This window comes from Carex rostrata, chromosome 8 (genome assembly GCF_964058835.1).
Source record: "Carex rostrata chromosome 8, lpCarRost1.2, whole genome shotgun sequence".
NCBI lineage: Eukaryota > Viridiplantae > Streptophyta > Magnoliopsida > Poales > Cyperaceae > Carex > Carex rostrata.
Genome location: NC_135925.1, coordinates 11,497,518 through 11,508,963, shown reverse-complemented (window position 1 = coordinate 11,508,963; position 11,446 = coordinate 11,497,518). Strand labels below are relative to the sequence as shown.

The 11,446-nt window shown below is 36.4% G+C and overlaps 2 protein-coding genes across 5 annotated transcripts; both read right to left on the bottom strand.

Moving 5' to 3' along the window:
- Positions 1 to 1,963: 1,963 nt before the first annotated feature.
- Positions 1,964 to 5,002, bottom strand: LOC144558386 (cytoplasmic dynein 2 light intermediate chain). Of its 2 annotated transcripts, XM_078307230.1 has the most exons (4): positions 4,709 to 5,002; positions 3,755 to 3,943; positions 2,264 to 2,342; positions 1,964 to 2,159 (listed from the first exon to the last, which is right to left on the bottom strand). In XM_078307230.1, the coding sequence occupies exons 1-3, from the start codon at positions 4,949 to 4,951 to the stop codon at positions 2,265 to 2,267; spliced, it is 510 nt and encodes a 169-aa protein (XP_078163356.1). In that variant the 5' UTR covers positions 4,952 to 5,002; the 3' UTR covers positions 1,964 to 2,159; position 2,264. The 2 variants fall into 2 exon arrangements, with proteins under 2 accessions (XP_078163356.1, XP_078163354.1); XM_078307228.1 differs by having other exon boundaries at positions 1,964 to 2,342.
- A 1,789-nt stretch (positions 5,003 to 6,791) lies between these two features.
- On the bottom strand, positions 6,792 to 9,974 carry LOC144558212 (serine/threonine-protein kinase D6PK-like). Of its 3 annotated transcripts, none has more exons than XM_078306995.1 (3): positions 9,833 to 9,974; positions 8,172 to 9,118; positions 6,792 to 7,761 (listed from the first exon to the last, which is right to left on the bottom strand). In XM_078306995.1, exons 2-3 carry the CDS (start codon positions 8,999 to 9,001, stop codon positions 6,870 to 6,872), a joined length of 1,722 nt encoding a protein of 573 aa, XP_078163121.1. In that variant the 5' UTR covers positions 9,002 to 9,118; positions 9,833 to 9,974; the 3' UTR covers positions 6,792 to 6,869. The 3 variants fall into 3 exon arrangements, with proteins under 3 accessions (XP_078163121.1, XP_078163122.1, XP_078163123.1); XM_078306996.1 differs by lacking the exon at positions 9,833 to 9,974 and adding an exon at positions 9,487 to 9,621; XM_078306997.1 differs by lacking the exon at positions 9,833 to 9,974 and adding an exon at positions 9,318 to 9,470.
- Between the last annotated feature and the right edge of the window lie 1,472 nt (positions 9,975 to 11,446).

Genomic DNA, 11,446 nt, shown 5'->3' with positions numbered 1-11,446 from the left:
AAAACAAAAGTTTCACTTCACTGAAATAAGCTCTTGAACATTATTTGGATTTACGCTTTGAATCATTACATTTGATTCAATCAAATTACTGTTTCTATTAGCACTTAATATATCCAAATATGATAAGCGGTGTACTTGTCTGGGTGAAAAGCATGCTTTCTTCCAAAAGAAGGATGATGAGGAAAAAAAACTGTAAAATTAAATAGGATGTCACAAAGATTCAAGTGAAGAGGTGTTTAAAGGGAGAACCTTTGTGAAAGTTTCTCTTTGAAGGTGTAGCGGTACACTGGGTTCCATCGGACCGACTGGGTGATGTATATAAGATTTAATAAGTTACATTTATATAAGATTTAAAGACTTAACACAAGTACTTTAAAGAATTATAGACATAAGTTTGAAAGTTAGACGGACTTTTACTTCCATAATTATTTTTTCAATCATGAATTATGTATTTAAAATGTTAAACTTCTTATCTAAATTTTCTAATTCCGTCTCTAATTGGACAGTTGAGATATGCAACACATGTACTGTTGTAGGCTGGGGTGGGTGAAGTGGGTCAGGACTCGCAGAGTAACAAACATCTGAAATGATAAATAGATTTCTAAATGTATCTAAGGTGTTATAGGTTGCATAGAGACTTACAGTGCTACAGCTCAATATTTGATTTTTCAAAATCCAAACGATTGATCCGAACCGTTTATCTTGTTCTTCATATTAATATGTGTTTGGAGACCAAATTTTACATTTTTTGAAATTTGTTTACAATTTTTTTAGATAGGTAGAAAATCACTTGATCTAAAAAATTCTGCACCATTTAGATATTTGATTTTCTACCAATCTAAAAAAATAGTAAAAAATTTGCAAAAAATGTAAAATTTGGTCTCCAAACACATATTAATATGAAGAACAAGATGAACAGTTCGGATCAACCGTTTTAATTTTGAAAAATCGAATATTGAGCCGTAGCACCGTAAGTCTCTATGCAACCCATAGCACCTTAGCCTTACCCATATTTTAGATGGTACGGACTCTCATCTCAGAGAGCAAATAAATAGACTTCTTGCATGAATAATTAATAAGTTTTTATCCAAGTAAGACAACAATTAAATATTTGAGTAATTTTTCATCACGTTATGATATCTGAACGGAACGTGAACAATACTAGCGTTCACAAATTTATTGGACGTTCGCAATACCAGCCCTCTGAGATCAACATTCATTTTAAAATATGACGAAAACTTGGATCTCAATTTTCATTTTTTTTTTTTTTTTTTGTGCCTAGATATTAAAAAAAAAAATTAATAGAAATCACTCGCTGGCGTATCATACATGATATTATCATTGTTTTACAATGCACAAGAGGTGAGGTGATTGTTGTCATATAATTCTGATGCCGATAACACTACGAATGAATGTCCTCCCAGATAAGTGCATATCCTCTGAGATATCTCATATTTTGTGTGACCGACGTGTCCGGTGCCTATTCGGGGATACCCTAGGTGCCAGTATTATTATAGCTTTGAGATTCGTGCAGAACATATTTAAACAGTTGAAATTTTCCAAAAAGTCACGCAAAATATGAGATATCTCAGAGGATGTGAATTCCTAGATACCTCACGAAGTAAAGAATCCAATCTAAACCTAGAATTTAAGGTCCCTTAAAACTTCATGCTAATTAATAACGAACAATTCGGGATCAACTTTACGGTGAGGTAACTTCCTCTCAAAACATCCCAAACCATTTTCTCAAGTTATTTTCAAGTGATAAATGACATATAATATTAAAAATTAAAAAAGTGCACATATTGGACCAAAGAGGAAAGAGCCGTACTATCTGAACAACAACAACAAAAAATACTATAACATCCATGCTACACTTTACTGCACCAAAAAGTCGTCCATGGGCATGGTGCAACATGTTCAACCAATGACATGAATTCCTGGTTGTATAGGGAAAAACATCTGTTACAAAACCATTTTTTATTTTCTAGCAGTTAGCCCCTAGGCATGTTACAAAACTGTTTGTCCTTTGGCAAACTTACAACTCCAGAACATGCTATGATCAAGACAAGAAAGCCATCAAAAGAGAAAACAAGTCATGTAAAACCACTGGACAGTCCAGAGATAAGACGATGATGGCATTTAGACAATTGATGCACTTAATGAGATTCCAAAATTAATGGAGCAAAAGAAAACAAATAACAACAGCCTCAAAATGATGTCTGTGATTCCTTAAAAAAAATTATGCCTGTACAATTCAAACCTCATTTATGTTTTACAGAGTCTTCAACTCTCGTCAGGGCATCGGTGATTATGTCAATTGTCCAATCCCTCACGTCCTCCTGTACACCACAGGTATAAGCTCAGTTAAAAAAAAAAAAAAAAAAATTACAAAAAGAACAAAGAAAAAAACAGTCTGTGATCAGTGTTTGTCAGTATTCACAAAAAAAAAATTATGATCATTTGCAAAATATACTAACCAGAGCATTATAAAAGATACAAATGGAATACTATGGCCTAATGTTGTGAAAAAATCACCACCAAGACCAACTAGTCAGGGTTGGTGGGGACACCTTCACATATACTGTTCAGAGCACATTTACCAGGTTCAAATGATTAATCGGACAGACTGCGAGCCATTGCTTGTTTGAATCATATTTTCTTCATTCAAACTCCAATTTGGATGATCTCAATACCAATAGAAATAGACTACATAAGCTTTCGTCTAATGCCATTTTTTCCTCATTGGACATTAGTAGAAATTTTTATGATTCCTCGAACATGACTGATTCTTTTACTCTATAACTGCCTCGTAAAGGCATATTGTTAAAAAAAAAAATCAGTCTCTCAACCAGACAATAGATATTAAAAATTTAAATGTTACGAATAGCTGGACTTAACAATCTTTTTAAATGGGTAATTTATTTTTTTGATTAGATGTCCAGAGAATTTTCAATATTTTCTTGAAAATGATTGATTTTTCTGCATTATAAAATACTTTACAGAAGTATCAAAGAGCACTTGTTTTGTTATTTTTGGCTTTCTCCGTCAGATGAAGCATTTTCAAAACCCATTGTCTGGTTAAAGAAAAAACGCATAACAAGTAGGTACATATCATATTCAGAACTGTCTAAAAGTAAGTTAATTCCGATGTCTAATTTCTGTTTTATTCTTGACTAGATAAAAAAAGATACATATTCTATTCTCAGTACGTGAATCACTTATTTTTGTTTGAATTAATAAATATTTGTATGTATATTAATATCAACGTCAAATCCGCAAAAATCAGATTAATTTGCTGCATAATGATTAATCTCTTGGCCGTGCACCATCCCTCCACCAAGCGCATATTATTTTTGACAACACTGCTGTGACCTTAATTTAATCATATTATTAAACACGGATTTGTGCAATTAAAATGATCCAATCCACATACATATTCTCCTTCTATTATATCATTGGCACTTAATCCTTTTTTCTCATTTCTCTGGGTCCAACTATAGCTATTTTAAAGAAGAAACCAGATCTACATATAGTTTGTGCAAAGATGATGGTAGGGATGGATGCTTCCAGATAGGAAAAAAAAAAAAAATATGAGAAGTGTCTTTTTGTCCACTATAAATTTGAGGGTGACTTGGTGTGGGGGAATGCTTTCTGGAATTAAGGATCAATAATTGGTCTGTTTGGACAAAGAAACTAAGTAAAGAAAAAAAATAAGCATTATAAATGTTTGAAAAATTTATATAATACTAACCAAATGAAGGGGGTCACCAGTTCTGATGCGCGCATTAGGTCGAGCTAACCTAGACTCAAAAGGAGTTCTTGGCCTGATTTCTTGTACCTCCTCCCATTCTTCCCGACTCAGCATTCGAACCGTGCCTTGGCCCTCTGGAGCATTCTGGATCTTTCTCTCTAGCCGCTCTTGTGCTTTTGAGTCGTCGTACTGCTCAAAAAAGAAAAAATGGTGGATTATGAAACTTGCAATTATTGCCAGTATAGTGATAATATAATAAGGCCAAGTGCCTAAAAGAATCATTTGAGTTTTGTACACTACAGTACTTATGATTATACATGCAGTATCAATTAGGTTTTGAACTGTTTCTCCATATTAATCTTTATCAGGTAGTCTTGTCTAGCTCATTTTTGTGGACTTGAAGTTGTATACAATGAACAGAATTTCATCCACAATATAAACATTATGCTCAGGCCACAAGCCCACATATCACTTTAGCTCTAAATATCAATCTTGTTCGTAATTATTTTAATCCATTTTATACTTTTTACTCAGCATTTTAGTATATTGTAACCTCAATTTACACATACATATGGAACATTAACTCCATTCCACCTTATTTCATACCCAGGGAACATTTTTAAGTTAAAATGGCATTATTAAGCACACTATCTTTTCCCAATTTTCTACCAGATACAAGGGACATCAGCACAAACCCAAAAAAAGGAACAGATAAGCATAGTAGGTAACCAAGGCCCACTGTACACAAAAAGTTAAAAATTAGACACATCAATGATAAACAAGCACACAAATAATTTAAAACATAAGATCCTTAAAGTAAAACGGCACAAATTCATTTCTGATACAGGATACCAGTAGGGTTTAAGATCATACAGTGAATACAAACCAACTTAATTTCCCTATTAATCCGTATTTAGGTGGCAAAGTGAAAATAAAAAAAATAAAAAGCAATACCATCATGAGGAGCTTGGCGAAGAGTGCAACGGCGACGGCGGTGAGGACCATGGGCAAAGTGGCGGTGTCCAGCCACGCCGCCGACTCCGGCGTCGGCACAAAAAACTCATCCCGCGAAGGGTCGCGCGGTCGCCGCCTCGCTCTCTCCTTCTCGAAGATTCTCGCGCGGATCAGATCGCTCGGCGCATCGCCCGATCCGACGAGCCGGATCGCGCGCCCGTGCCTCACTAGAGACCGGAGCATCTCCGACCAAATTCTCTACGGTCACTGGTATTATGCTGCCACTTTGCCAAGCAGCCACTAGAAAATTGGAAATTTTGGGCTTAGTAGGCCTAGAATAAATATTGGGCCTGATGGGCCTGTAAAGAAAGAGGAAAGAGACGCTCTTGCCTCATCAGGAGATAGATTAGATTTGGGAACATTTAAAGCGGTGCGCTGTTCCCGGGCAATAAAAGCCCGATTAATTGCTATCCCATAATCCCGGGTTTTTAGTCTATCTATTAGACTTTCGTATCATTTTTTTCAACGCTAGAAGACTCTCTGAAGTCTGAACGTTTCGTGAGTAGCAAACAATGTAGTCGGATTAATGGATTTTGTTCGAAATTTGAATTCGGCTCCGTCCATATACTGGATTGATAATTTTATCCCTGAACCATCCAATCTATTTATTTTTGAACATATGAGTTTTGTTAGTTATACGTAAACTGATTACATTCTTTATTGAACTCTGGAATAAACTTTATATAAATTAGACGCTAAAATAACATAATAATAAATTCAACGTTGACAAATGATCAAAGATATACAAACTATAAAGCATTTAAGTTTCACTTGATTAATTTTTTTTCCTTTTGAAAATATAGGAAGCAAACAACATAATATTTGCCATTGATTGATCGCATTATATGTATAATTCTTGACATTCTGATGACTAATAGAAAAGATCAATTTTTAACAAGTGTATGCTTTAATGCTGAATACGGACGGGTTGGATTAAGACAAAACGGATTGAATTGGATGGTCGGATGATGGACTACGTGGGTTGTAATTTTTTATACAGCCGTAAAAATTGAATTCTTCAATTCGTTATAGTTATGCCCCTATTTATTAATCTCACTATCAGTTTATATAAATTTAGCATATTTTAATCATTTTCCATACAAAACAAACGATTTTGTTTGACATTAATAACCATGGAACTGAATAAACCATCGACTTATTCTGCATCTGGACCGAATTGATTTTTTAAATCAGGATTTTAACCTTAAATTAGGGTTGCTCTGCCATCTTTGTTTTGACTTTTGTGCTATTTCTTGAAACAAATCTTATGTTGCCTAAAATCTAAGTGTCAGTTGGGGGGGCAGGGATTTGTCTTCGTGGCTTGATTATTGCATGCCATGTGCTTGATTGTTGACCAGATCTTGTAAATCCTTACAAAAAGTTTTAGGTTCCTTTCATTTAAGAACAAACCTATAGCACCTATATATCAGCTCACATGGAAATGTACATCATCCTTGAACAATTCATTATAGAACTGTTCTTAAATTTAAGTATTATCAACTGCGAAATTTATTGGGTTTGGCTGAAAATGAAGAAATCATAATCCCTCCACGTTGTGTGAACGAAGGACATTGTCAATTTGTCATCAACAACAATTTACAAATCAAAAAAGAGAATCACGTTTGTAATAAAGCAAAAATTATCCAAACAGCGAACTGGCAGACAGATTATCACTGACAACAAAGTATCAGAGATATGAAAGCATCTGGAACAGCTCATACCACCAAGGACAGTACAAAATTCCAGTTTGAATTTATTTTGTTTTTTTTTAGATTATAAAGCCAAGAATCTAATCAGTCACATCAAATATTTATCATGTTATGTCATCATAATTAAATCATTAAGTTGTACACCAACATAATCTCTAAAAAAAAAAGATGGAAATCTAGCATAAACTAAAAAGGATGCCAGCAATCTTTTAACATCAGAAATTAGGCCCAAAACCAATCCACCTGGAAGTAACACAAACTGCCACTCCCCTAGCTGACAATCTACAGCATGAAATATAAAAAAGGAAAATAAATTGAAATAAAGGTCATGCAAAAATTAAGACATAATGGAAAGAAAATCTCTACAGGTCTCTTAATAAAGAAAAATAAGCCTAAAAGAACTCAAATTCTAAATAATTATCAGATCCCTTATGCTGATTGCCATTTGGTACTGTCTTTGGATCCTTCTCAGCAGCAGCAGGGGCAGGTTTCGGGACTCTTTCAAGCTCAACTGGCTTAGGTATTTCTGGCGGGCTGGCACACCGAATCAAAGCCCAATTCACCCCTTCAAAAAAGGGATGTTGTTTTATCTCTGTGGCGCCTCTCTTGTATGCAAGACGGTGTTGTGGATCTTTAACCAACAACCCCCTTATCAAATCCCTTGCCGAGAAGCTGACAATTGGTGACTCAGGAAACCGCAACTGCTGACCAACTACATTGAATAGGGTAGCTCTATTTCCTGAGCCCTTAAAAGGGGTTTTACCAAACAAAAGCTCGTACAAAAATATACCAAATGTCCACCAATCAACAGCACTGCCATGCCCTTCCCCCTTTATTATTTCAGGAGCTAAATATTCATGGGTCCCAACAAAAGACATTGATCTAGCATCAGTTGGCTCGGCTATAAGCTCAGGTAAAGGAGTTACTTGGTTGGCAATGTCAGATTTGGGTTTAGATTTCGGTTTGCGATCCTTTTTGGACTTGGAGAAAAGGCGGGGTCCAAAGCAGGTGGTGGGAGTCACACAGGAGGGCTGGATCATGCAAGAAGGCTCAATACAAGCAGGTTGTACACAATATGCCGACGAGTTGGATTTTAAATCTGGGTTTGGGTTGGACATTTTGATCAGGGTTGGATTTGTAGCACATCGAAGGGAGAGGTCAAAATCAGAGAGCATAATGTGGCCATCTTCTCGGACTAGTACATTTTCAGGCTTTAAGTCACGGTATATAATGCCTAGCATATGTAGGTACTCCAATGAAAGTAGTACCTCGGCAACATAGAATCTGAAATTAAGTAGATCAAGATATTAGGTTTTTGAAGAATGATATTTTTGTCTAAATAACCATAATGGTTCCAAGTTATAATTTCAACGAAAGAATTTTCTTCATATTTAAAGGAAACAAATCTAAATGAATGGGTTTCCGATGAATTTCTAATGTAAACAAAGTTACCGAGTTCCAACAATAGATATCTGAATGAAATCAGAAACCTAGCAAATTAACAAACATTTGTCAGAGGAAGACATCCAAGTCTCCACTTGCCAAACCAATATGACATTTACTAACTGAAAAATTAAATATACCTTAAACTCAGGGAGTATATAGTGGGTATTTTTATTTTTAGTTATACTATTTGCTAGTACAAAAGTGCCTACTAAAAATATCACTGCACAAAAATAGAATAAACCACATACTTAGCAGCTTGCTCAGTGAAGTGCTTGCCGGGCTGCCTTTGGCGAAGTGTATGCAAATCCCCCCCAGGACAGAACTCCATGACAAGGCATGAGAACTTATCGGTCTCAAAATGCGTGTACAATGTCGGTAAGAACGGATGGTCAAGGCTTTGCAGTATTTCCCTCTCGGTTTGTGCCCTCAGAAGCTTCTTCCTACTAGCCAACGACCCCTTATCCATAACCTTCATAGCAAAAAAACTCTTGGTGCCACTCAACTCCGACAAATACACACTTCCAATGTCACCACACCCGAGTTTTTTCAATAGGCGAAAATGACTCAAGCCAAGAACACCATCTCGGGCACGAATCATCTGTATTGCTTCCCATCTCGAGTCATTCGCCTTGTGGGGCTTATTTATGCTGCTGCTCAGACTGCTACACGAACTCTCATCACTAATGTCACTGCTTGTGCTCGGTCGGCACATGCTTGATTTGCCACTTTCAGTGAATTCCGCCCGCTCACTTGTTTTTCTAAGGCTGGAGCTGTTGTTTGTGGCCTCACTGACCTTGGCAGAAACAAAGCTGTCACTGATACTGCTCTTGTTCGAGCTCTTTTTCTCTTGACTTTCTCTGTTTTCAGTCTCAGCTGGGTCCACAGGAGCATCCGGTTGAGGCATAGGTTTCTTATCCTCTTGTGATTGCTTATCATTAGGGGGAATTGGGTCTGACTTCACGGACAGTTTGAGGTTTTCTAAGGAAGATTGCATTTTGGGGTCAGAATCAATTGTTTGGTCAGTAATGGATTTGGATTGGGGTTCCACATGGCTTTGGGTTGCAATTTTTGAAGCCATTTGAGTTCACTAGCTAGTTTCTACCGTTTGATAGTTTTATATCAAGTGAATTGAATACTACCACTTCATGCTACAGTTGTGGCCAAAGAGCTTCAGCTCAACTGTGATCAGAGAATGCTACAAAAAGAAGAACAAAGAATTAGATAAGTTTAACAATTGAGATAAAAAAAAAACCTACAAAATGAGGTGTTGTCAGCAAAATCAACTACAGGTTATTGCTTTGTTGCCCAACAACTACACCAAAAAAATAAAATAAAATTTTAGCGTAGTCTACATCTAAAAATCTAATCAGACCCAAAGAGACAATGTAGGATACCTTGAAAGGAGACTCCTGAGAGTCGCATACCTACACTAAACAAAGTACAAGCTCGACACTAATTCCTATGGATCAAACAAAGCGCCTAGAGAACAAATCACATGCAGAGCGCATCGAGCTACACCCTTTACTAATGAAAGCTAAAGAGGTGGACCATAACATAACCAACCTAAAAGGAGGGGTCTTTGAGCAAAAAGGACACAATGCAGCCTGGACTTAACCATTGATTCATAGAAAACGGAGCACTCAAATCCATCCACATCAATACAATCTTTTTCCAGGAAAAGTTAGTTGAAAAATAAAAGGGCCTTTCAACAAAAGTAAATCTTACAATCCCTAATTTGCACAATAATTATACAGATCTATGAACTCATGGCCAAGAGAAATCAGATAATCAATCCCCAATAGAAGAACCACGGATTGATACTCGTTGCTCGTTAAAACAGAAGCAAAAACCAGAAGACGATTGGAAAAATCTATCAGAAAATGGAATAAAAGGGGGACAAAGGGTTTACCTCGTCCCAGCTTTGAATCTTTGCTTTGGCAGATGTGAGACAGCTTGATACTGTAGGCCAAGTCCTAGCACCCACAAAGAAAGAGAGAGAAAGGGTAACTAGGATAAAAGCAGGGATAGAGAGAGAAAGGAGAGAGGGGGAGTGTAAAAGGAAGGTAGAGAGGAGGTGGTGGAATAGCTGCAAATGTACAAGTGCAAATATGCAATGTTGGGTATTGGATTTTGGTTAATTTGTAATTTTGTAGGTGGGGCACCAACAAGTGTATGTAAAGAAGAGATGGGTCAAAGCGAAAGCAACAGCCTTTTCGAATAAAATTGTTTAAAATTTATTATTTATTACAACCCCCTCCACTTTCTTTTTGTTATTGTTAATATTTTATTTTTATTTTTATTTTGGTCCTTTGCCCAAAGAGTCTGAGTCACTGCAGATGGTGGTCTCCCAGCCCAACCCAGCTCCACTCACTCACTTGTCTTCATTCAAAGGCTCTTGGATAGACATGGTCCAGCACTAAATTCTACACTTACTTGGTGCGGACCTTAAACTAGGTAAAATTAATTTGGTAAACAAGACCTAAATATGTGAAATAGTTTGAAACAACTATGAAGTCATGTTAGAATTTTAAAATTCATCATTTGTAGTTCTAATATGTCGACTGGTGTAACTTAGGGCGTGCTTAGGGTGTGCTCCAGAGAGGAAGAGAAATCATTTATTAAAGAGAAGGAAGGTAACATGCGCTTAGACTCGAGCTGCCCGCGACGTTCATCCGTTCCAAAAGCGAGGAGATCAGAGAGAAAATGAAGGAAAATGGCACTGTGCCAAGGAGAACTCAATGTACAAAAGTTTTGAAATATGTCCACTCCAATTCGACTATTCGGGTGTAGAGAGAGTAACACGCACTCGTGTTCCTTCCTTCACCTCTCGTCCTCTTCCTTTGTGCGACTGATTTCTAAAGCAAAGCTTTAGTAATTTAATATAATTATTCTAACAGTTTGTAAGTAACAATATGTATAATGATAGTTCATATTATGATTATAGGAAAATCTGTATAATATTTAGCTATTAAAATATTATTTTATATATATTACAGGGTGATAGTAATGTAGAGTAAATATTCTAATTCGAAATATTATTTAAATCTTTTTTTGAAGTCTCTTTTTTTGTTTGGTACACATATTTAGTGATGCAACACAGAGGTCTACAGTATTGCTCTAATATGAGGACTTCAAAAAAATTACCAAATTGACCCACTCAATCCCCGACGCTTTAGGGGTGCACTTCCCAATAGGCAGATAGCCTGCCCACCCTTGATTGAAGCCAAATTATCATAGAATTACTAAACTACCCCTCATCATAGAATAATAATCCACTCTAACATGAGTCTAAATTGGTAAATCTATTCCCATGACACGAGAAGACCCTCTCTCCCTTCTTTGTCCCCAGTGCACGGCCCAATGTAGTCTCGGCTTTGGATAAGGGGAACAGAGATTAATACTAATCTCACAGTCCAATGTTCTTTATTGATACCCTCCATTTTATACAACTGGACTCATCCTGTTTCATATGTGTTGTTCATAATATGTTGCTTTTTGATTCTCCAGTTTGATTAGATATGGA